We start from the raw sequence: 26048 nt of genomic DNA, 5'->3' as shown, positions 1-26048 counted from the left end.
AAGTTTATTCAACTATTTGTATTCTATCAAAAGTTATAGCCAAATAACCAGAAAAAGGAAGCACAACTTGCTTAGGTTGATATGCAGTAGCTTTCCTTCATTTGAATGTAGCCAATGAGCATGAGTGTTTTGGTATTACTGGGGGGGGGGGGGAGTGGTGTTATGAGCTATCAAACCTTGGAAATACACTTTTCCGAAAAGGTTTCCACAATTTTGGCCACTAGTGTAGATGCCTTAATATTTTACATTAGGAAGACGGGAAAGCATCTGACAGGTCAGACTGTACATCTGGCCCAGTATTTTTTAACTAGCTGGCAGCAGGCAGACGGCACTCCTCAGTCTTTCCCATCACCATCTGATGGTTTTGGCCTGAGATGCTGATGCTTGAACCAGGGACTTTTTGCATGGAAGGCATATGTGCTATTACCACTGAGTTATAGCCTCTCCCTTGTGCACTAGGAAATAATTAAGGAGCCCCTACTCCCAGCTGTTATTTAAAAAGGGGAGATGGGACAGATGAAGATGTATTTAACATCATGTCTATTTTGGCCCCCAGTGGTAACTAGAATATATTGGCTCCATCTAAATGTCCACTTTCTGACTGGTGCTTGCCCTTAATTAAGCCAATAATGATTGGTCATTGACATTATGTTCCCTAAGGATTATCCCCAAATGACCACAGAAATCATAGAATCGTATCATTGTAGAGTTGGAAGGGATCCCAAGGGTCATCTAGTCCAACCCCCTGCAATGCAGCGCTCACCCTGTTGGGGAAACATATTTTAATTTTAGATGTGGATTCATTGAACTAATTATTTTATACTTTTCAGAATAAAAGTAAAAAAACTGATGGACACTAAGGATGAAATTGCCATTGTGGGGATCGGATGCAATTTTCCTGGAGGTGAGCACTGCTCCTTTAAATTACATATTAAGTTTAAGTCAATGTGTAGTGGGTGCTCCCAGAGATCTTTATATTAGAACTAACAGGGAATATGATTATACTTCTAGTGCAATGATACAGCAGCATTCATATAGCAGCTTTTTAATGATCATAATCAGTATCGGCTCACGTGGGAAGGCTGAATCACGGATGCACACTTCTGATATACAGTTCTATGATAAAATAATATAGAATCATAATATCAGAACTGGAAGGGGCCAAGAGGGTCATCTAGTTTAACCCCCTGCAACGCAGGAATCATTTTGCCAAACATGGGGCTCAAAGCCATGACCCTAAGATTAAGAGTCTCATGCTCTACTGGCTGAGCTATCATGTTGAGTTATTTACTCAGAATTTTTTAATTGTCTTATACAATGGAACTTTGGTTTTTGAGCATCTCGGAAGCCAAACGATTTGGAAGCCGAATGCCAAAAACCGGGAAGTGAATGCTTCCGTTTTCGAATGCGCCTCAGAAGTCGAACGGCTCTTCCAGAACGGATTACGTTTGACAACCGGGGTTCCATTGTAGTTTCTGTCAAACGAATCACACCAAAATAATTTAAGTTTCTATTTTAATAAATAAACTATTGGGAAGTAAATTCCAGCTATCTAAAATAATATATTTTCAACAGGTGAAGGAATTGATAATTTCTGGCGAGTTCTAGTAGAAGGCAGAAACTGTGTTGTAGAAATACCTCCGGAAAGATTTGAAAGCAAAAGCTGGTATGATCCAGACAGTCACAAACCAGGAAAGACGAGCACAAGACATGCCGCTTTTACCGAAGAGTAAGTGTTAATGCTTAATCACACGATGGTGGAAAATAAACTGTGAATCAGCTCCAAGGAAGCAGAACACTAAACTGTTTTTAATATTTTTTATTGTAAAGTAATTTGCCTAAACGTACACATTTGGTGTATGTTAAGGAAAATAGATAATACATTTCAAAGACACTTTTCTACGCGTGATGCCAGTCATTTTTTCATAGTAAGCAAAAATGTTTTTGGAGCTACAGGCTTGAAGCAGTTTTGTTTTAGCTTAATATGATTGTCCCATGGACGGTACAATTCCAGATGAGTTCAATGGGCTTTGCTCCCAGGTTAACTGGGTATAGGATTGCAGCCTGAACTACATAACTATTTAAGTCAGTTTATTTGGAAATAGAATTTACTGCAAATTACACAGTGTGTAAATTATTTTCAGAATCTGTGGCTACAGCATGTGGGTGTGTGAGATGGTGGACACTGGCTTAAAAGTAGCTTTGAAAAAGAATTGGATCATAGAAATTTGTCCATCAATGACTATTACTCAGGATAACTAAATGGAACAGCTATGAGTTTTTTGTTTTGTTTTTAATCCACAAATTTAAACTGTTTCAGTTTGTATATTAATAGATGTGCAGTTGTTTCTTGAACATCTTAACCAGAATATTTTTTATATAACCTGTTTACTCATGGAGGTTTTTATTGTATTTCCCTTAACCATATGACAAATTCCATTTTATCTCATTTTTTGGCAATTAAAGTGTCTATTTGAACTGGGCTACCAACTTGTTTTGCTGCATCTACTTGTTTTATATATAAAACAATGAATGAATGAACTTTATTACGGTCTCAGACCAGAATTAAAAAAGCATAGATAAAATAGCAGTTAGGATTTTTTAACCGATAATTGTTAGAGCAAATAAGGACAAGGAAACGGGCATAGGATAAAACATTTGGATTAAACACAACCTAAAAGCAGCATTTGATACAGTCTCCAGAACCAACACGCAAACACAGCTCTTAGAGTCAGGTGCAGCCGCCTAGGACATCTAACGGACCCTATTAATACCTTCAAAGTGTAGCCTTATGAGGCTTTGCCCTCGGGTGGGAAAAATATTGCGCCTGGGAAAGGGAAATGGGAGTCAACAGACACTCAAGGAATAGTTTCGGAGAAAAGGCTTTTATTTCTACCATCCATGAACTGGTAGAAGGAGCAAGTGTGATAAGTCACAAAAAGCATGCACGAGTTCACAATCATGTGCACAAGCATATATACCCCTTTCCAGTTCCCTCCCCCTTTCTCCTCCCTCAGGAGTTCCTCTGAGCATGAACAGAAAGCTGTCTTGGGACTATTGTGGACTCTTGGCACCCTTCCCAGGAAAGGGGGGGGTGAGAAGCCAAGGGGTTTTCAGCATGTTCAGATATGTTTCAATCTCTTGTTCTGGCATGGTTCCCGGACAGAAAGTAAGTTGCAATGTGGTTCTTTAGCAAGGCCATAAGACATGAGAAAGGCCTGAGAAACAATGGACTGTTCTCTACCTTTGTTACAGCAGAGCGGAATGTTTCTGATGCTTAGCTGCTGAGAAAATGATTTTGAAAAGTTTTGAGAAGCTTTGAGCCTGCTTTGGTGGGGGGTCACTTCGGGCCTAGGTGAGGTCACCTGTCCTCACTTTCCTTCAAAAGGAGTCAGGCAAGGGTGCCTATTGGCCCCTCTACTATTTAATTTCTATCTAAATAACTTAGTATCTGCACTCAATGACTCAGAACTCCACCCGCCGAAGATTGCAAATCGGCATATTTCGGTCCTGCTATATGCCAATGATGCGGTAATTCTATCTAGAACCTCCATTGGACTCAAAAGAGCACTAAGAAAGCTCGCAACATACTGTGAAACTGAATGTCTCAAAATCAACTATCAAAAGACCAAGATACTCGCTTTTGGGGAAAAAACAAAGCTTAGAAGCTGGGAACTCCAAGGCCATAAACTAGAACAAGCCACAAACTACAAGTACCTAGGAATGGTGGTACAGGCCTCAGGAACCAACAAACTACACATAAACTCCATCGGGAGTTCAGCGGAAAAAACCGCAAATTGTATCCTTAAATTCATCAGAGCACAAGGGGGCTACTTCGTCCCCACAGCTCTAAAATTATACAAGGCCAAAACTTTGGCACAACTCCTCTATGGTTCCTTTTTGGGCCCGCCTTCCTCTGCTTTCTCCCCACTTGAGAGAGTTCAATTTATAAAACAATGTCCATAAGTTATCATCCAATTTTGAAAATAACTGCATATAAGCAGTGAACACCTGAATACCACTTGTGAGGTAGCAGAAGAGGATTTTTGCCTTCCTACCCTGCTCAAAAGCTTTTCAGAAGCATCTGTCTGCCCAATATTGCAAATAGGATGCTGGACTAGATAGGCCTTGATCCTAATGGCTGCTTAACCAGTCACAGGGTGGGCGGCTTGGAAGCCAGCCACAGCAAGGTCCTATCCCTGGGGAGCAACGCCTGAGCAAGGTGGTCGGCCATTGGGGAATTCCCAGGCCGACTGTCAGGGATATGTGGGCTTTCCTGCCATCTGTTTATTTGAATTTCATTTTATTCAGTGTTTTGATAACAGCTGAAACTAGTGTGGAATCTGAAATATTCAGGCACGTGCAACGTTATGACTAGGATCCAAAATCTAGAAGAAAGCCTCTTCCTTTTGTGGAAGGCCTGTTTCTGATTCAACAAAAGAGAGTAGTCCTAACTCTAAATAAGTCCTTTCATTTGCAAGAACTCTTGCACAAGACTTTGCACTAGCGCTTTTCAAAACCTTTGAGTGCCCCTCTGTATTCTAAAGCTTGTATCTTTATTTACCATGTGTATAGCCTTTTGCTAGTATAATGGTTCAGAACAGCACCCCTACATTTTCTCCCTCTACTCATGGTACTTTGGATCCAATTCTACAAATATTTATGTCCACTATCCTAAGCCACTATTAAGTAGTGGCTCTAAATATTCTTCTATTTTCATTCTACCTTCCCCAAGAACAAATGACCAAATTATTAAAGCCTTTTCTTTTAAAATGATTAATGGAAATAATTTTCTAAAAGTCAAAATATTTGATTGTCTTATTAATGACTGTGCCATGAGTTGGTTGCATATTATTTTCTCCTACTTACAATGTTATTATCTGACTTCTGTTTTGTAGGTTTAATGCATTTGACAACAGACTTTTTGGAATTAATGATGTGGAAGCTGAGCGTATGGATCCCCAGCAGAAATTACTCCTGGAATGCACATATAGAGCACTGGAAGATGCAGGAGTCCCTAGAGAAAACATAAGTGGTTCAAAAACAGGGGTTTTTGTTGGTGAGATGATAATTTGAAGCTTAAAACAAATTTAGGAGCATAGACTGTAACATATAGGGCTGGTCTACATAATTCTCTTAGGTTGCAATCCTATACACACTTAAAAAGGTAAAGGTAAATGACCCATGACAGTTAAGTCCAGTCGCGAACGACTCTGGGGGTGCAGCGCTCATGTCTGCAGACAGTTTTTCTGGGTCAGGTGGCTAGCATGACTAAGCCGCTTCTGGCGAAACCAGAGCAGCGCACAGAAATGCCGTTTACCTTTCCGCCGGAGTGTTACCTATTTATCTACTTGCACTTTGACGTGCTTTCAAACTGCTAGGTTGGCAGGAGCAGGGACTGAGCAATGGGAGCTCACCCCGTCACGGGGATTCGAACCCCCAACCCTAGGCTCAGTGGTTTAGACCACAGCACCACCCACGTCCACGTACTTACTTGGGAGTAAATCCCATTAGCTTAGATCCTACTCAGTTATGAATAGAATTTTCCTATTGTGGTGGTGTGTTAATGAAGTCTTATGAACACTTAAGGTTCATTTGCAGATCACTTAAAAACCCCAAAAAAGTGATTGGTAATGGTGAAATAGCTCCCAAATATACATCAGAACATTTGAAAAATGGGTTCAACATACCTATATTTATTGAACAAATGAACTTTAATTGATGTCAACAGGTAACATATGCTAATGTAATTCAGCCCACTGTTAAAGACAATTGAGAGTATCTATTGCTGACTACACAGTATTTTTGAAGAAAATGTGAAGTTGTCTAGACAGTAAATATAACTGTGCTTAAGAGCATTACAAGCTAAAGAAAGTTTAAACTGATATAACTCAAGAAACAAACATGTAACTATTGGTTACATGAACAGCACTGTTGATGGTGATTAATCAGTTACATGATTTGCAGTTTAAAAAAATAAAGTCTAGTGTATTAAGAGAGCTGTTGGACTTTATGATCATTAAAAGAACTTCTGTGACTATCAGCTGCTTTGAATAGAACATGTAAATATGGATTTTATAGTAAATAAAACACATAAATAATACTATGCTATAAAGCACCATTTATGCAGTATTTTCCAATATTCAGTTCAAATTTGAGGAATAATACGGTTTTCATATTATTAGTGATGTATGTAAAACATTCTTGTAAAACATGATCATTTGTACAGCAACCCTGTTAGGTAGGTGAACTGCATTCAGATTTTATATACTGGAGACCTGCGGAGAGATTAGCAGAGAGCTAGGAAATGCAATTTATGGTGGATTTATTTTTTTTAACCCTAGTCTCACAACTCAAAGTCTATCCACTTAGCTGATCAGTACTCACAAACCTGAATAGCTGCATAGCATTCCCTTACGAAGATGACTCATTGAAAAGCCTAATCTTGTTGTGTAGATTGAAGCATGTTGTGTGTGGCAGATCTAGAGCAATAAATGCAATCAAGTTGTTCAGAATGAATACTGTACTCTCAATGTACTATGCTGGTAACACAGTACATCTTTGGTATTCACAGGTATGATGAATCAAGACTACAGGCTAATGAGTGGCAGAAACCTCACTGAAGCAAGCCACTACGATGGCACCGGGACAGCAATGAGCATAGCTGCTAACCGGATTTCATATACATTTAATCTGACTGGGCCATCGGTTGCCATCGACACGGCTTGCTCCTCATTTTCTTATGCTTTGCACTTTGCTTTGCATGCAATTAAACAAGGTAATGAGATCTAATAGTTTTCCACTCGTTCATATTCTTCCTTTCCTCTAAGGACCTCAAAGTGGCAAACAAGTCCCCACTGCACGCGATATTGCCTCTTATATTGCCTCTTATTCCCTATTTAGCAGCATCAGTTGCAAGGCACAGTAAAATATTGGAATATGTTTCTGGAAAGGTCTGAAGTTTGTATGTTGTGAAAGCCTCCCCCCCCCCCAAAAAAAACCCCCCAGCCTTCTGAAGGCCACAGGCACTCACAAATAAGACTGACATATTTCAAAGTATAATTCTGGGATTTATCTTGGTCTTCCTTATACTATGCTCATTGCGGACCAGTTATATTATGTCATGTCACACAGGGTGCATTTTGTAATTTAGGTATGTTGCCTCACAGACCATAAACTCCAGTAGGCAAGCACTGAATGGAAGTGAGAGAGAAAAGAGCTTATAGGAATGATGTAGCTAACCGTAAGTTAGGAAAATAATTTTATATTAATTTAGTGACAAGATATAGACATTTGCTTTACTCACACTAGAACATTTTAAAGAGAACAACAGATTTCCCCTCACAAACAATGAGAGACTTACTGTTGCATGTTGAGACCCCGAAACCACCCCTTCATTGATGAATAAGACACAAGGGCACAGGTATTAGGTTAAATGTTATTGGGCAAATTTAGGCCACAGCTTTATTGGTTACAGAATGTGAGCTTTATTGGCTTAGGCATTGGATTGACCTGACTACATCTGACTCCTGCTCGTCACACAGGGAGTCTGGTAAGGGTCAACCACGGATAGGGGGAGCCCTGTCCATGCAAACCAACTCGAGCTAACCCAGGGTTCCTGATGGGGTCGTGGCATGGCCCTAGCCCTGCCCCAGGCTTCGGACAAGATTCACACCCCTGGATTCCTTTAACGGAATGCCCTTAAGCTTGGAGGGGCAGGTAAATGTGTATGTTTGTATACGGATGTAATCTTTTCAGAAGACTAAATACTGAGCCTTATGCTGAACAGAAATGCATTCATTATTTTACACTACAGGAGACTGCGAAGCTGCTCTTTGTGGAGGAGTGAGCTGCATAATGGAACCACAGGTCTTCGTCGCTCTTAGTAAAGCAAAGATGCTATCCCCTGAAGGAGTCAGCAAACCCTTTTCTATAAAGGCCGATGGCTATGGAAGGGGAGAAGGTTGTGGAGTTCTTTTGCTGAAATCATTAAAGAAGGTATGAGTATAGAAACGGGATTCACAAACTCCTGACTCTTAATTCATTAAACCTAGGAATTATGTCTAATTCTATTTATAAAATAGTCATAGCTGGTAGAATGCTCACCATGTCTCATAATCTTTGTTATAAGAGAGAGAGCATATCATAAAATGTTAACTGAGTTATATTGCACTGGCTGTGTTTGCCATCCCTATGTTTCACAACTTTAAGAAGCTTTACCTCTTTTCATCTTCTTTAAAATAGGCGCAGGAAGACTTCAGCAAAATATGGGGTGTCATCAGCGTGAGTGCAGTCAACCAGAATGGAAGATCCGTCACACCAATCACCAGACCATCTCAAGAGGAACAGGAGAAGTTGCTGCTCAGCATCTACCCAGAGCGTGTTGATCCATCTGTTGTGCAATATATTGAAGCACATGGCACAGGGACACCTGCAGGAGATCCTGTTGAGGCAGAGAGCTTAGGTAATGTCATTGGTCAAAAGAGGTCTCCTAATCTGCCCCCTCTCAAGATTGGCTCCGTTAAAGGGAACATTGGGCACACAGAGTCAGCTGCTGGGGCAGCAGGCTTAATCAAAGTTCTTCTCATGATGCACCATGGGAAGATAGTCCCATCCTTGCACTTTTCAGAGAGCACCAGCAGCATAAATACAGGGAAACTGAATCTCTCCATCCCAACAACAGTGGAGAAGTGGGAGGAGCCTGGTGAATATGGCAGAGTTGCTGGGATCAACTGTTTTGGATTTGGGGGCACCAATGCCCATGTGGTTGTCAGACAGTTTAAACAAACCCAGGTTATTTCTCCAGTCCGAAGGCCTGTCGAATTATTTGTCATTTCGGCAGCTTCAGGAAATTCTCTCAAACGGGCAATGGAAGACACAGCTAGGTACCTTAATACCAGTGAATCAGCGACACTCCCAAATCTGGCCTACACATCTGCTTGTAGAAGAAGCCATATAAACTACAAGTACAGAAAAGCATTTGTGGCATCTTCACTACAGAAACTAGAGCAACAGCTTTCCCCTGCGGTTGAACTGGAAACAGCTCCGCTGAAGAAACCGCCACAATTAATTTTTGTATTCTCTGGTAACGGTCTGGATCTGAAAGGGATACCTGAGATATTGCTAAGGACTGAGCCAGTGTTTAGAGACAAATGCAAAGAAATAGAAAGGCTGTTTCTAGAATACCTTCCCACAGGAATCCTAAAATCAAAAGAAAATGAATACAAAGATTTCTCCAGGCCTGAAGTTGCCCAGCCCTTACTCTTTACACTGCAGGTGGCCTTGGTTACACTCCTGCAACACTGGGGCGTTAAGCCAATTGCTGCTGTTGGCCATTCAGTTGGCGAAGTAGCTGCTGCCCATTGTGCTGGCTTGATTTCCCTGGAAGATGCTGTCAAAGTCATCTACCACAGGAGCAGGCTGCAGGCTAAAGTCACTGGAGGCAGAATGCTGGTGGTTGGCAACATTCCCATTGCAGAGGTGTCAGCAGCCCTTGGAGCATATTCAGGGAAAGTCTGCGTTGCAGCATTTAACAGTCCTTTGTCTTGCACCTTATCAGGAGATGAAGCGTCTATCCACGCCATTCAGAAAGATCTGGCTGAGCACTTCAGTAAAAGAAACATATTTCTTCATGTTTTAAATGTGCCAGCTGCATATCACAGCCAAATGATGGATCCAGTACTGACTGAGATAGCAGAAAATCTATCAGAATTAAAGAAAGGGAAGCCAGAGATTGACCTAATCTCGACAGCAACAGGGAAGGCCGTTTCAGATGGTGATTTTGTTACAGGCACCTACTGGGCCAGACAGGTTCGGGATCCTGTTTTTTTTGCAGAGGCTATAACAGCTGCAGCAAAAAGCAGAGATGATCCTGTATTTGTGGAAATTGGTCCCCAGCGTGCACTTAAAAGATATATAATTGAAGCATTAGGGACACAAGCTAAAGTTTTTCCTTCCTTGCACCTTGACAAAGAATATATGACACTTCTCACACTTGTTAAAGGCCTTTTTGAATTGGGAGTCAATCCAGATTGGGAGCACATCTATGCAGGATATCAGGGTGTACCAGCAGCCTACCCCAGGTATCAATTTGATCATAAGAAGCTCATGTCATTTTTAAACAGGCTCCAGCAGCCAACTCAAACCAAGCTGAACGCAAACCACCTGTCAATTCATAATGTCAGCAACGGCAGTTCAGAATTCAAGCATTCCATATCTCAGACAGTGACTCCCTATTTGTACGAGCACAAGCTCAATGGTGTTGCTCTGGTTCCTGGTGCCTTTTTTGTTGAACTTGCTTTGTCAGCTGTGATGGCTAGCTCAGGAAGAAAGGAGCCCTTAAGTTTGTGTCAGATGAGCATGAAGTTTGAATCACCTTGTGTTTTAAGTGAAAATTCTCATGATTTGAAGCTAACAGTAGTATCACAAAAGGAAAAAAAAGATTTCAAAATACTGTCCTCATCTGGTGCGGTATATGCATCTGGACAGATCACATGGAACCAAGAAACCTTTCTTGAAGAAAATAACATTTCATATAGACATGTTTTTCAGCGTTGTAAATCAATTGTCAGAAAGGATGAAATATACGAAGCATTATCTCATTTTGGATTTCAGTATGATTCAGTATTCAAGCAGCTAAGTGATGTGTTTTATTGTGAAGAGCTGAAGGAAGCCATAACCACCATTAAGGTGAACAAGCAAACCAGGGAAGAACTGCACAAGCATTTTATTCATCCAGTGATATTAGACTGCTTTCTGCAAATGACTGGTGTGATGACCACAAAAACCAGGAACAACTGTACAGGGTTTCCTTCCAACATAGGCAGCCTTGTAATTGTCCGACCTTTGGAAGAGGAAATGATGATATATCTGAAAACAAGTAAGTCTACTGAGAACTATTTAGAATTTTGTGGATGCTTCACAGATAAACAAGGCTCTGTTTTGGTTGAGATTAAACGTGTTGGGATCACTCTTCTGAAGAGAACGTCCAATAGTGATGATGCTTTCCTTTTTGAAAATCAGTGGAAAGAGGTAACCCCTTCCCAGATTATCCAAACCTCAGGAGATGCACCCAGAGCTGCAGTGTTTGCTGACAAAATTGGAGTTTCTCAACAGCTCAAAAAATATTTACATAAAGATTGTAGGTTTTTGATGTATGAAGACTGGGAGCGATTACTGGTGTCAGGAAGCGCAAATTCAGCTGCTCAGGACAAAATTAGGCTAGAGGTACATGACTACAGTGATGTTTTGTTTATGTGGGGAATTCAAAGATCAAATGGAGAAAATCCTGAGAGTGTTGTTGCAAGCTTATCCAAATGTTGTGAAGCTTTCCGGCAACTTGTCATTGCATTGAGAGAGAAGAACAGTCATGGTTCCATCAAGATAATTACATATAGAGCAACAGGCAGGACTGTAGACCACATTAATCCTGGCTTGGCCTTGTATGGGATGGTAAGATCCTGCATTCTTGAAGTTTCTGAAATCACATTTCAGATTATTGATATCGGTTCAACAAGTACAATGGACATAGCAGTTTTAGCAGATGTTTTAGTAGAATATGAAGCAGATAAATATGCTGAAGTCTGGATTAATCAGGGGAGAATTTACACTTCTGAAATTAGATGTACACAGGTTAATGACAGGTCCTATAATGATCCTTCTCAGTCTCTTCAAGAATCTGAGCTGTCAACTTTTTACACTTCTGAGCCTCAAGAAGTAAGAAATCTATTTGCTGAGCCAGCTGACCACATTGAGATTTCTCTTGATAATCACAATGTTGAAGTGCAAATTGAGAAAATAAGTATCCATTCTGAAGACTATCATCCTGTTAGTGTTTCCAGCTGTAACTTTGGAAACACATTATACTGGAAATCACAGACCATTGATAAATACAGGTTCTTGGCTCTGGACTACAGTGGGACGGTGGTTGCAACAGGCAGTGATGTAAAAAAGATCAAAGTGGGAGATCATATTGTTTCATGCTACCCAGTGGCTGCATCTTCAAGAATCAGGATTCCAGAAGCAGTGTGTTTCAAAACCCAGAAATTTCCATGTTTTCAAACTGTACCCTGTGTCTCCTTCTTCAGGATAGGATGGGAAATTTTGCACCAGATGTTACCAAAGATGAAACGGAATAGATTTTTAGGCATTATTTCTGATGAACCACAGTCGGTTTTGTGTAAAGTGCTTGCTTTGTCAGCTCAGGAACTGGGCTGGAACACCTTATGTACAGCACTTGACAGCAGCCTGGAAAAAAGAGTAGCTCAATGCAACGTCCTTGTCTTTCTGCCCTTCCTAGAAAGATTACCGAAAGACGTCTTAGTCCGTCTTTCACATCTTCAGCATGTTGTGGTAATCGATGGCAACCACCATTCTGAACACTTGCGATCTCTAATTGGAAGTGGTCATGAAAACTTTCAAATTCATATTCTCAGTCTTGCAACCATTTTTCAGAAATCATTGCTGAAACATTCCCACAAGCCTTTCAGTGACTGGTTGAAATCAATGCAACGCAGGCAATTCAAGGACTTGCCTTGTTCCGTTTTTCAGCCGACAGAAAACAGTGAGAGCATAGACACGATAACATCCTACTTTACCTGTAAGGCTGTCTCATTTGCTGTGCTGAAAAGCAATGGGCAGAACAGGTGTATTTCTGACATACCAGTGCGTGAAACAAAGCGGAAGATGTTTAAGCAGAATGCTGTTTACATAGTCATAGGAGGACTCACTGGGCTTGGCTATGAAACTGTTAGATTTATTGCTCAAAATGGAGGAGGGTGCATTGTGATCCTTTCAAGGAGAAAGCCCAGCATTGAAAAGCAGAAGGAAATAAGTGATTTGCAGATTCAGAACAAGTGGTGCAATGTGATCAATCTGCAGTGCGATGTGACTTTTTGGCCTGAGGTTGAGAAAACAATCAGTTCAATCAGCAAAATCTTTCCAAAGTGTCCAATCAAAGGTGTTTTCCACAGTGCTGTGGTTTTGCATGATGGGCGCATTGAAAATATGACGCTCTCTAGCTTTGAGAAAGTTTTAAGCCCAAAGGTTGCTGGTGCCATCAATCTGCACCACGCCACTCAGGGACAGGCTCTTGATTATTTTGTATGTTATTCATCTGTTGCTTCCTTCCTTGGAAGTTCATTGCAAGCAAACTATGCTGCTGCCAATTCCTTCCTGGACCTTTTCTGCCAATTCAGAAGAAACTGTGGACTGTCAGGACAATCCATCAACTGGGGTGCCTTGAATCTGGGACTACTGGAAGGTCAAAATCAACTTCAAAAATTGGTGGAATCAAAGGGTATATCAATTCTGCAAGTGGATGAGATCTATGAGAATCTTAAAACAAGCTTAACTCTGAACCACCCTCAGCAAGCTGTCGTGAAGCTGAACTTCAAAACAATGCTCAACCATTACTATCGTCAAATTCCAGCAATCAGAAGTCGCCTGCATACAATTATGATAGAACATTTTGGCAGTCAGGCTGAGCATTTTGAACAAGCCATGTCCAAGGATTTAGCTGCACTAAAAACTGAAGACTATATCATATCATTGGTGAGTCAGCTCACTAGTACAGATCCAAGTGACATTGCAATGAATACACCCCTTTTGTCCCTTGGCATAGATTCCATGTTGGCCATGACTCTGCGCAATCTCATTTGTCTAGAACAAAAGGTTGATATACCACTTGTGAAAATTCTTGATCCTCATAGCACAGTGCTTAGTTTAGCACTGCTTTTAGAAGAATGTTCTAAGGAACCTGGGGAACCCAAGTGATTCCTGAGGGAAAAATGAACTGTGAAGTAGAAACCTGAAATATCTTTTCCTAGCTTCAGTGTTGATTTTATTTGCATCATTTTTAAAAAATCTAATTTTTCTATTAATAGTGACCCTCAACAAGAACCATAATTTGGATTAACTAAATAGATGTAATTATAGTCTTAGTTAGTGCCAACTGCTATTTCACCACAGACACCGGTAATCATTTATATCTGCCGACAGTTAAGCTTTTCATGTGAGGACTTATCCATACTTACCTTGTGCTCCACTCTTTCCAGACACAGGTTCGTGCTTTAAAGCTCTGTCTCCAAGCATGTGTGGTTTTTGCCCTGGAGCTTTCCGTGCAAAAATCCACTCTTTAGCTCTCAGTCGGTGCAAATGTCAATTCAGGCTTTCAGTGGGTTGAAGTTTGCTCTGATTGAGTGCTAAAATGCAGGTTTTCATGGGGAAATCTCCACAGCAAAATAAAGGGGTGCTGGGACATGGAGCTTTAAAGTACAGTATGGAAAGAGCAGAGGAAAGGTTGATAAGCCCAGAGGCTCCTGAAACAGCTTACTCTGAACCATTTTGGGGCATTCTTGGTTTGCCCTTCCTAATGTTTTGGCATGCTTAAGACAAGTAAAGTGGTTTACGGGGATCACTTGCCCTTTATGAAAGGGTGCAGAGGCTGAGCTTGGGTTTGAACGTTAAATACAGGATTTTAAAATGAATGTAAAATGTGTTTCAGGTTTGTTTTTTAATCTAAAAGTCATTTGCTCCACTACAGTATGTTTTGTATGTTTATCTTCTCCCTTTTGAAAACTGATCAAGGAAATTCAAAAAACCATTACAATACATAGCATTTTTCAATGTGATCTCACAGTTTCCAAGGGAGATACGACATAGTGCTTTGCTTCTGCCTCTCCTGGGTCTTTTAAAAAGTGAACTGAGCAGAGGGCTGTATTTGGAGTTCAGTCCTCACTGCCATTGGCTGCCTTCATTCCCAGGTCTGTATGCAGTATAATTAACATTACACTTTATATTTTGCAGACTTTGGAGGTTAGCTAAGTACCATATTAGTTAACTTTGCATGTCATGTTTAAAATTGTGAAGTACATATTCTCCCCCCCCCCCCCGATTTTTAATATGGAAGATGTTTTTACCTTCATTACTACTTTGTACTTGGATATTTTATAATTTTATGCTATACAGCGAAGTCTTTTTGCTTTATTACTACTTTGCATCAAAAATAACCATTATTACTCTTTGTGTTCAAATAAATTACATTGTTTTTAATCAGTTAATAAAGATGTACTTGTTTTTAATCAGTTAATAAAGATGTACTTGTTTTTAATCAGTTAATAAAGATGTACTTGTTTTCAATCAGTTAATAAAGGTGTACTTTTATGTGATTAAATGGAAAGTTTATTCTTAATACAAAAAGGGGGGTGTTATTTCAGATTTTTGTTGAAGGGGGACAGGACTCTCAGCATGTTTTAAAGATTCTTTGTAGGTATATTTAATATTACTTTAGTAAGAATTCTTGCATTACAAAATATTTTTTTTTCAGCTGATACATATAGATTCTTATACATGGGAGTGTACAAGGAAGAAATTTATGTTTAGTGCCGAACAGGGATGGGAAACCTGCAGCTCTTCCGCTATTGCTGGACACCAATTCTTACCTGCTCCAGCCAGCAGGGTCAATGGTCAGGGCTGATGGGAGTTGAAGCCCAGCAATGCCAGGGTGGGAACCAGTCCTTGCTGTAGGACTTGGGAGCTGACCATGGCCCTAGTGGGGATTCCTTCTGCATCTCAGTCAGGATACTCATTCCTGAGGGTAGCTCATACCCTGAAGCCTCTTAACAGTGAGTATGTCCGTTCCATTACAGTGGATTTGATAATGGTTTGCCAAGTTTGTAACATGCCCTGGGTCCTCCTTTATAATGGAGAAAGGCAGCCTAGAAATGGAAGAAGTCACATTGTGTCATTGACACCACAAATGTGGGTGGAATAAGGCCTACTTACTGAGGACAGAGTGCAGCAGGGCTTATTCTAAACTACACCCCCCCCCCACACACACTGCAATAGTAGTTCCCCCTCCTCAAACTTTTAGTAAACAAAAGAAAGGGAAAGGAAGGGGTGGGCAAATGAAAATTATCAGCAAAAGAAAGGAAGAAATAGACTGCAAGGCTGAGGAAATCATTGGTGGCAAGGAAAAAATAGGTACATAAAAGAAGAATTCACTGGATGCGAAGATACAGGTTTGGGGCAATTTCTCTTTGGTTCACTCATGTGCACGACAGCACAAAAAAATATTTCACACTTTTCCTCTTTTTCTTCTTCTACACAGCACAAAATGTGTTTAGCTTCATGTTACAATAAATCATGCATAGGTTACAGCACACAGATGACTTGATCATGGCCAGATCAATGTTTTCTAAGGCATGTTCTGGTAGATGTCTAATTAAGGCCCAGCCAACCAGTCATTTCTAGTAAAATGGCTTGAAAACATGTAAACAATATGAATATACAGATAGACTGTTCTGATATGACTGACATTTTTTGTTCCACTGAGCATCATAGGAGAGGTATGTTAGTGAACATTGGCCTTATTAGTTAACTTTTATGTGCACAGAAATTCACCCCTAAATGCTGAATAAAAACACCCCAGACACTGAATAAAAACAACAGAGGATGTGCAGTGCCTATGCACTCTGTTCTTGACGTTACCAGAGAGATCTGTGCAGCTGTATAATTTTTGTGGTAGTATGAAGATTTATAAGAGTGGAGTGGGGGATATAAGTTTATCATCACATATTGCTCTAATTAATTTCTTAATTTTCTGGCATCCTGAATAAAGAATTACTTTAAGTTGTCAGTACTATTTGTAAACTGATAGGTTTATGGTACTTATGCAACCAAAAAGTCCCAAGTTCTCAGAAAAGTACTTTTATACAAAGCTAGTAAATGCATATTAATAATGGTGAATACAACAACAGAAACAATGAAAGGGAGAGGGGCACTGTGGCAGAGAAATGTAACAAAAATTCTGCTGTTGTGGCCAACAGAAAATACCTATATATAAACCAGACACTTAGATTTGCGTGGACAGGCGGAGTCCCCCAAACCCTGGGCGGCCCCCGTGTGGAATAATGACTCAAGACAACGTGCTAGGGGATTAAAAGTGGCCACAACTTTATTATATTTCAGATGAGGGTAGACCTTGGCTCAGGCATTGGGCGTTTATCCCTCCCAGTCCCCCACCGGGGATCTGGGGAACATCAGGGTTATCCAGAGTGTGTGGGGGGGGATAGGTTGGCTCTGGAGAACATATGTTCAAGCAGAGATAACCCACCCCCATTACGCCACCATCTCAGGGGAGAGCAATGATGACATCTAGGCGTACAGCCAAAGCTTCCCCTCAAAACAACCCCTTTAACGGGGAACCCTGGGATCGCCGTCGCAAAAAGAAGGGGGGCGTGGGTCACCGCTACACGCCCACCCCCATTTAGGGAAGATAGACTAAAGGATTCCACCCAAGGCCTGATACCGCCAAAGTTGTGACGTTTTGCCACAGGAAAGGCAAACGTGCCAATGCAGGAAAATTCCTTTCTGGCCCTTCAACTGCGACCTTGCCATAGCAGCGCCCGAGTACCTGTGGAGAAAAGGTTAACCTGCAAAAGAAGTCTTAACTGAGGGTGGGTAGGGTGGGAGAAGCTCTGGAGCCAACTGACGATTCCCTGATAAGATGCTGAGCCACACGTCTCCTGGGAGTGACGCAGTGGCTTGGGCGTCCACAGGATCAGCGCTGCCCAAACGGGCGCCCACCATCTCCCCCTCAGCTGTAGGGCGGCTGAGTGGGAGGAGGCAGGCAGACTCCTTGGAGGCCTTGGACAGGCGACTGTCCCCGCCCCCATGGGCGACTGGCCCCACCCTCCGGTCACAAGCGCTGCAAGCATGAGGAGGGAAATAGAAATGGATAGCTGCTGACTGCTATGTGAGTCCCCCCACCAGGGGCGAAACTAGGCTTTATTTCACCCAGGTCAAAGACCCAGTTTGGCACCCCCCCCCCAATGCGCTTTTGTGCACACACACACACACACACACACACACAGGCCAGGAGCCTCAATTGTATCCCTCTGGAGGCTTCGCCTGGGGCAAACAACCTGGATAGGTTGGAGGGTGGAGATGGCATATACTGACAACTGGCTCTCTTTCTGTAGCTCCCATAACATATATGAGTTGCAGCAACTGACCAGTAAAACCAATCTCTGCCTATTACAATATGAGACACTTATAATTATGATAGTGTTATCCACTGTGCTAAAAAAGTAAGATTTATTTATCTTGCCTAGGATCTCATTATTCATTTGGTGGTCTGAGGCTGTTGCTTCTGCCATGACAATTTTATCTTTCTAAATCTTATTCATGTTTCATTAGCTTCTGCGATCTCTGACTGTTGAAAGACAGTGTACAAAACCACGTGCTGTTTACTTGCCAATTAAGCATGATACCTGTTCTGGTATAACCAGACAGCCTAGCCTGAATGCGTCTAGAAAATATGAAGAACAACTAAGGGAGCCATAGACTTTTGTACAGAGAGTAAGGACTGGGGATTCGTTGACAGTGTAACTGATAACTGATCCTTATAAAGAGCACATGGAACCTGGGAAATCCATGCCTAAGGTAGGTGTTATTAAACAGAGGAAGTATTGATTGCAGAAACAAACAAAATGGAGAAGTGCATTAAAAAAAAAGCATGGGCTTTATTTATATGTGCTTGTGTTTGTTGTTGGTATATTTTAAATATGTAAACTGAATGCTTCAAGTTGTTCTCTATACTACTATTGTACATTATGTGTATGTCTTTCAAGCTTTTTGTTTATGTTAGTATCTGCTTATAATGTTTGGGGGGGGGTGTAATGTAGATTGAACAATTCAGTCTTTTCTCCTTGGAAAAGATAACATTCTGTTCTGTAGCTGATTAATTTGAACATAACTTTTATTGACAATGTTTTGGAGAAATGGGCACCTAGGACCAGTTTGCCCCCATCACACATAGGCGGTGTATATATCTCTAATGCATGCACACCTCAAGTTATCAGAAATCATAAAGTCATTGAGCAGTTAATATTTTACTTGTGTGTTTCTTACTGCTTGTAGAAACTTACAGAATGTGCTTTATTTACACCTACAAAGTTATTCAGCTGCTTTTTTTCAATGTGCCCAGGATGCTTTTATTGAAGATGGTTCAGTATTAGTTTTTCCATAATAAGATCTTCTTTTTGTTTTATCGGGAGGCATAACAATTGTTTCATAATTTCCATAAAGATATTGGGCATGATCCAGCCAAACTGAGTACCGGCACCTTTTTTTTCTTTATTAAAAGCACTGGTCTTAATGCTATATGATATACTTAGGATAAATATGCATATTTGCAGGCATATGTGTCCCAGAGAACATGAGCAAGTGGAATTACCCCTTAGCTGAAGCATGTTACTTCAGGAATTTCAAAGCCTGGCATTACATATTTTTAGTGCCAGGTGAAAACATTCCTCTTCACCCAAGCCGTTTGAACTGTGTGGGGCAAGAGCGCCAGCTCCTTGGGGCCAAGGCACTGGGGGGGGGCTGATCTTTTTTATAAGGAGCTGGGCCCCCTCACTGGTCAGATGACTCTCTCAATCCAGAAAAGGTGAGGGGCGGGGGTATTGCTTTGTTTGTTATTACATTATGTACTTTTGTGTTTTTATATTGTAAACTGCCCTGTGATCCTTGGATGAAAGTAGGTACAGTGGTACCTCGGGTTAAGTACTTAATTCGTTCCGGAGGTCCGTACTTAACCTGAAACTGTTCTTAACCTGAAGCACCACCTTAGCTAATGGGGCCTCCCACTGCCGCTGCGCCGCCGGAGCATGATTTCTGTTCTCATCCTGAAGCAAAGTTCTTAACCTGAAGCACTATTTCTGGGTTAGCAGAGTCTGTAACCTGAAGTGTATGTAACCTGAAGCGTATGTAACCTGAGGCACCACTGTATATACATTTCATCAATAAATTATTCCGCACTTTCCAGTGCAATTGCCCATCAGTCCCCTTATGCCAAAATTCTACCTTTTCTGGTGTGGGGGGGGGGAGTGGGTTTGTTGTGCAACAGCACCCTATCAACTTTAATTGTGCAGCCTGAATTTTTTGGTATGTGACGGAAGCCTATCCAGAAATAGCAAATCTGAAATAACCCCTGGTACAATTTTACAAAACTTTCCAGAGGCATCTGGTTAGCCACCGTCAGAAACAAAATGCTGGTGTGCAAACAGGAGAGCTTCCATGCTCTTCTGAAAACACCTTGTTTGTGTGGGAGCTGGGAGGATCCTCAGGTTCATTATGCTGTGACTACATTGTTAATCATCAGTTAAAGGGAGAGACTCTGTGCATTCCATCTCAAAGGGAGGATGCCTCCGTCCTCTGCTCTTGCCGTAGCAGAACTGCTGCATTCCTAAACTGTTGGTAGCTGTTTCTGCAAACTGGTTCCGATAATCATCTCACGCCTTAATGTACTGATACTCAATTATGATTTGTCATTATAGAAAAATTGTCCTGGGGAGTAAGGAATTAAAATTGTTGTTTTAAATGTCAATAGCACAATGCAGAAATAGACCAGCTTGAAATTTCTGCAAAGGGCAAAGGATAGGGGCTTACACAATAATTGCTTAACATTAACATAAACAGCCTCTTGCAAACAATGCAAGTGTGAAATACTTCACAGAGGGATGGGATGTAAGTGGGATATTTTTATTTTTATTGGACTTTCTTTGATAGCTCCTAATAAAAGAGAAAAGCTCATTTTACACAGGAACGTCTTTTGTAAGGAGTAAAGTGAGTGCAGCTGCTCAATTTATATATCTAGGCCAGCCAAAACAGGATGTTTATAAACAGAAGCTGGAAAGAATTGGGGAGAAAACTCAAAAAGCTGGAGGCTTACTCTGTGTTATAAGAAGAAGTATGAAATCTAACCCCATAAAGACCAGATGACTACATTCCTCCCCAAATGTAGCTTTCTGCCCTTCAAATAATTAGGACCACTTCATTGTCTCACTTGATGACAGCCGATGTCCACAACAGGATTCTCTTTTGCTGTGAAGACTTAGCCATCTCTGGCTTCCTGTTTATTAAAAATTCATTCTGATTTGTTTGACAGGAGATTATACATTGGCTTTTCATTGAGCTTCCATTGTGATTTGTTTGCAGGGAATAAATAAATGAGGATGGATCCTGGGGTGGAAAGCATATCAGTACAGTGGTACCTTGGTTCTCAAACTTAAGCCGTTCCAGAAGTCCGTTCCAAAACCAAAGCTTTCCAAAACCAAGGTGCTTTCCCATAGAAGGTAAAGGTAAAGGTACCCCTGCCCGTACGGGCCAGTCGTGTCCGACTCTAGGGTTGCGCGCTCATCTCGCTCAAGAGGCCGTGAGCCGGCGCCGTCTGAAGACACTTCCGGGTCACGTGGCCAGCGTGACGAAGCTGCTCTGGCGAGCCAGCACCAGCGCAGCACACAGAAACGCCGTTTACCTTCCCGCTATAAAGCGGTACCTATTTATCTACTTGCACTTAGGGGTGCTTTCGAACTGCTAGGTGGGCAGGAGCTGGGACCAAACGATGGGAGCTCACCCTGCTACTTTCCCATAGAAAGTAATGCAAAATGGATTAATCTGTTCCAGACTTTTAAAAACAATCCCTAAAACAGAAATTTAACATGAATTTTACTATCTAACGATACAATTGATCCATAAAATGAAAGCAATAATCAGCGTACTGTACTATAAAATAAATAAGACAGTTTTGTAGATAATAAAAATTAAAATTAATTCTTTTTCTTACCTGACATTGTTTGGATGGGGGGGGGTGTTATCCATTTCTGCAGTCACTCAATCAGTCAATCAATCAGTAGCTGAACTGGGTTCCACACAGTCACAAAAACAAATTAACCAAAAAAGCCTCATAAACAAAAACGCAAAAGAAATAGCAAAAACAAAAGTACCAAACTTAATCCGTTCCGGAAGTCCATTTGACTTCTCAAATGTTCAAAAACCAAGGCGCAGCTTCTGATTGGTGAAGGTGCCCCAGAAACAATAGCCGACAGCCACATCGGATGTTCGGCTTCCAAAAAACACTTACTTCCGGGTTTTCGGCATTTGGGAACCAAGGCGTTTGAGTACCAAGGCGTTTGAGAACTAAGGTACCACTGTAATAGAAACATTTTATTTTATTTTTAAAAGGTTAGATGTTATGTGAGAGGCGCCAGGTTGCCCCCCCAAGACTGGTGTATGTGTGTCAGTGTGTGTTGCACCAGTCTCCCTCAACATTTGGGGGGGGCGCTGGGTGCCTTCAAACAAATATTGAGGGGGCTGAAGACACCTATACCCCCTAGAATTGGCATACCTGTAGTACGTCAAGTGTAAGTTACCTCACACGCTCTAGAGCACTTTCCCCATTATACTCCTTATTAAAAAGAGGTAAGAGGGATTTATTGTTTCGCCGCCCTGAGAAGTGTAGCGGCGTGAGGGGAATAAGGGTCTCTCGGCAAGAACCATTGACAGGATCCTTTGGGGGAATGCTATGACTGTTTAATGGGGCAAGATTCTGCTTTAAAGGTAAAGTGGAAGGTGGGGCCTTAGAATTCCCCTCAGTACTCACAGTCTGCCCCTCAGGAGAGTCTTAAGTCTCGAAACATTGACTTCCTCTTCAGCAGCCAACTGATGTATGCGTATCAATCTTTATGGAACTGCCTACTTTTCTTACACAGGATTTGGATGTCAGTCCTCTTTCTTTGACCTCCACAATATACCTTGAACTTTCCCTCCACCTGTGCTTGGTTGCCTAGGTGACCTGTAGGTTGCCACCTGCTGTTCTGTTTGTTTATTGCAACAGGATCACATCTGAATCTCAATGCACCTCAGAGATTGGTACTGTATAGATATATAGTACACACACACACACACATTTATGAACTGATCTGCTCTTCATTGAAGAATATTACTCTGCAGTCATCACAAAGGGTTGCTTATATTTCAAGGAGTAGTCACCAATTAAAAATAAATACTTACAACTCTGCCTTCTTTTCCACAGGACGATTGCCTTATTCAGTGACCAACACAAGTAGAAAAATAAAATAAAGATGGCGTCTGAGAATGAAATAGCTATTGTGGGTATAGGATGCAACTTTCCTGGAGGTAAGTCTTTGGGTGGGGGAGTGATATAAGAAAGTTATCCATGTTTCTTTCACTCTTTTTATTGTTCTATGGCATAAAATTTCTCGTCATTTAAAGTAAGAGTAAACTAAGAACTCAGCACTAGTTATTGAGAGATACCAATACAGTGGTACCTCGGGTTACATACACTTCAGGTAACATACGCTTCAGGTTACAGACTCTGCTAACCCAGAAATAGTGTTTCAGGTTAAGAACTTTGCTTCAGGATAAGAACAGAAATCGTGCTCCGGCAGCGCAGCAGCAGCAGGAGGCCCCATTAGCTAAAGTGGTGCTTCAAGTTAAGAACAGTTTCAGGTTAAGAACGGACCTCCGGAACGAATTAAGTACTTAACCTGAGGTACCACTGTATTTAAACTCTTGCTAGAAATATTTTTAATATGTCCCTGTCATGAACATGGAGAAGTGAATGTCTGTGATATTGTGAAGTCCACTGCAAATTCAGGTTTGTTACATGACAAATCTTGGAATTTTGCATCTCATCAATACTCTTTAAATGTATGATCTAACTTCCACAACAAGCAGAATAGCACATATCAATTTAATTATGTATTTTGCCTTCCTGAACTTGGAATATGCTAACCTAAACCTTATGCCTTCACAACTAGATGGCTCTCATCTGCGAGATGCCATCCAAACAAATATGGTAGCAGCTGAATGCAATTTTCATATGAACATCATGCAGAAAAATTACAGACAGTATGATGAGATTATGTGATTTAGGAAAAGGTCCAATTTTCTATGAAATTTAACATTTTGTAGCACTTGAAATGCAAATTTAATTTGTATCGCATTTCGAAAGTTGGATTTCTCATGTAAGTTCAGATAAACTGAACAAGACAGGTTTGACATTTTGAAAATGGAAACAGTATATTTTAATACATCTAAAAATGTATATTTAAATCTTCATGCAACAGGTGAAGGAATTGACAGTTTTTGGAAAGTGTTAGAGAATGGCAGAAACTGCACTACAGAAATACCTCCAGAAAGATTTAACATTAGAGAGTGGTATGATCCAGGTGACGACAAACCAGGTAAAATACGTACAACTCGTGCTGCTCTTCTTGATGAGTAAGTCATATATTTTGCTAATAAATCCTTCAGACTTTCTAAACTTGCACATTTCCCCCTTGAAATGACTCGCTGGTGTAATATGTGTTATTATATGAACCTTTCAAAATATCTCTTAAAACTAACGAGCTGCGTTATAATGAATGCATTTCCACACTACGGGAGCTGCTTTGGCTGCAAATCTTATGCTGAAATTGTACACTATATGAACTTCACAAAAAAAGGTGATGCCATCATAATACTAATGTCCCTCCACATTCTGCTCATCAGCTACAATTTCGAGTGTGGGTATTAATCTCTTTTCCAACTACATGATCGGAAGGCCTTGAGGGCAGGACCCATGCTGAGGTGGTGTTGGTGAGCAGCATGAACAGAGGCACATTTTAAGCCTCTTTGAGTTCTTTTTTTCTGAAAAAGTGACTAGTTAATAATCGCCACAACAATAATAAATTCATTATTATCATTATTATTTCCTTACACTTTATACCCCACCTTCCATCATGGAATCCAAGTTCCAGGCATTCACCAACCCAGGTACATCTGGACCTGCTTAGCTTCAGTAAGGAGATGTCCCTAAGTGCCTTCAGACCAGATGTTGTCTCTATGCTCCTCCAAATGTCCCATAAATCACAGCCAGTGTGCCCAACAAATGCCTCATTCTTTTTTTTAAAAAATGATATTTATTGAGAATTTAAAATTACAGAAAGAGAAAGGAAAAAACAAGAAAAAAGAAAAGGAAAAAGGTAGACAAAAAGAGAGATTAAACAATATAAGTCAATAAAAACAAAAGTCAAAAACAAAACAAAACACACAATACATCAGAATCAAAAAACAAAAATAAACAAAAAATTTAAAAGCAAATCCAATATTCCCAAATCTTTATCTTTCATTAACTTGTTTCAACAACCTCCTCACACCTCCCTTTTTTGTATTCTAGTTATTAATTATCTCAGCAAATCCTTTCCATCTTTCACAATATTCTGTCATTAAATTACCTTAATCTATTTTAACCTTATCTTACCATAAAAAACCCTAAAGCTTAAAACTTAAATCTTATTTATACCTAATTCTTTTTAACAAAACATATTTATACATAATTCTTTTTAACATTTCTACTAAAGCCAAATAGTTTCATTCCAACATTTTTCTAATACTCATTAATTTTACAATGATTTTCTAAATGAATTTTAAAAACTTTCTTCCAATCTTCATCCGTCGTCTCTTCTTCCTGGTCTCGGGTTTTGTCAGTCCTTTCTGTCCCATCCATCTAGTCCATCAACTTGGTGACCTTCTATCCGAGGCTCTTAAGTCTTTTCCATGTCCCTTCTGCAGGTCTTCTTCATGTTTATACCTGCACTTTACTTTATCTTCTCCTGATCTTATTCTTAATTTCCTTCCTTTCTCTCGGGGAGACTCCAACTTGACAATATCTTTATCCCTTCTCAACAAGTCAGCCCATTCTCCATAGTCGACACTGGAATCCAAAAGATATTTGAAAGCATGTTTCAAAGTCCCTCCAAGGTTAAGGGCCCCCACAACTCCAAACTCCCCCTGGCCCAAAGCCAGATCCGAAAAGTCAAAACATCCCTGCATAGGGGGATCTATCCAACTTCCCATCTCCAGACCAAACAGTACTCCATCTCTCCAAATCTGACTTTCTCCAGGTTCAGTCATCAAAAACAGCAACTTATGTTCCTGCAAGGCCGCAGCTCTCTCCATTTCTGGTACTTGAGGTTCAGCAACTACCTCCTCCTTTATCTTCTTCGCCACTTGCTCTGTCAAAGCACATTCCTGGATTAATTCCTGAGTGGTTTCTATATAAGTATTCACCGTTTGTCCAAAATTTCCAACTGCAACAGTCATCAAATCCATCTTCTCATGTAGCTATTCCAGTAAAGCACTTGTCTTGCAAAAAGCAAGCACTAAAGCTTCTTCTGGGCACATTCTTGTTGAAGGTCGGT

General features: G+C 40.7%; 2 protein-coding genes and 2 long non-coding RNA genes across 10 annotated transcripts in view; 2 read left to right on the top strand and 2 right to left on the bottom strand.

Annotated features, from left to right (window-relative positions):
• LOC308459690 (phenolphthiocerol synthesis polyketide synthase type I Pks15/1-like) overlaps positions 1-13854 on the top strand; it is a 26228-nt gene extending 12374 nt beyond the window's left edge. For all 5 annotated transcript variants that reach the window (XM_080975268.1, XM_080975269.1, XM_080975267.1 and 2 more), the window contains 6 exons: positions 831-904; positions 1576-1729; positions 4899-5059; positions 6575-6778; positions 7817-7998; positions 8245-13854. In XM_080975268.1, coding sequence (XP_080831394.1) covers positions 850-904; positions 1576-1729; positions 4899-5059; positions 6575-6778; positions 7817-7998; positions 8245-13773 — 6285 coding nt within the window. In that variant the 5' untranslated portion in view covers positions 831-849 and the 3' untranslated portion in view covers positions 13774-13854. The remainder of the gene's footprint in view (positions 1-830; positions 905-1575; positions 1730-4898; positions 5060-6574; positions 6779-7816; positions 7999-8244) is intronic.
• Positions 5767-22639, bottom strand: LOC308459711. Its single transcript, XR_013978283.1, has 3 exons — positions 22550-22639; positions 8221-8443; positions 5767-6482 (listed from the first exon to the last, which is right to left on the bottom strand). It is a non-coding gene; the product is annotated as an uncharacterized lncRNA (long non-coding RNA).
• LOC308459719 lies at positions 14505-16014 on the bottom strand. Its single transcript, XR_013978296.1, has 2 exons — positions 15158-16014; positions 14505-15069 (listed from the first exon to the last, which is right to left on the bottom strand). It is a non-coding gene; the product is annotated as an uncharacterized lncRNA (long non-coding RNA).
• The window catches only part of LOC308459689 (mycocerosic acid synthase-like), a 22379-nt gene continuing 14742 nt past the window's right edge, over positions 18412-26048 (top strand). Inside the window, exons 1-3 of one of the 3 annotated variants that reach the window (XM_080975263.1) lie at positions 18412-18444; positions 22877-22980; positions 23934-24087. In XM_080975263.1, coding sequence (XP_080831389.1) covers positions 22926-22980; positions 23934-24087 — 209 coding nt within the window. In that variant the 5' untranslated portion in view covers positions 18412-18444; positions 22877-22925. Of the gene's footprint in view, positions 18445-22876; positions 22981-23208; positions 24088-26048 lie in introns of those variants that run through there. The other 2 variants (XM_080975264.1, XM_080975262.1) reach the window with 2 other exon arrangements.

This window comes from Podarcis pityusensis (assembly GCF_964106645.2).
Source record: "Podarcis pityusensis genome assembly, chromosome: 12".
Lineage (NCBI taxonomy): Eukaryota > Metazoa > Chordata > Lepidosauria > Squamata > Lacertidae > Podarcis > Podarcis pityusensis.
This window is presented reverse-complemented; position numbering and strand designations above follow the sequence as displayed.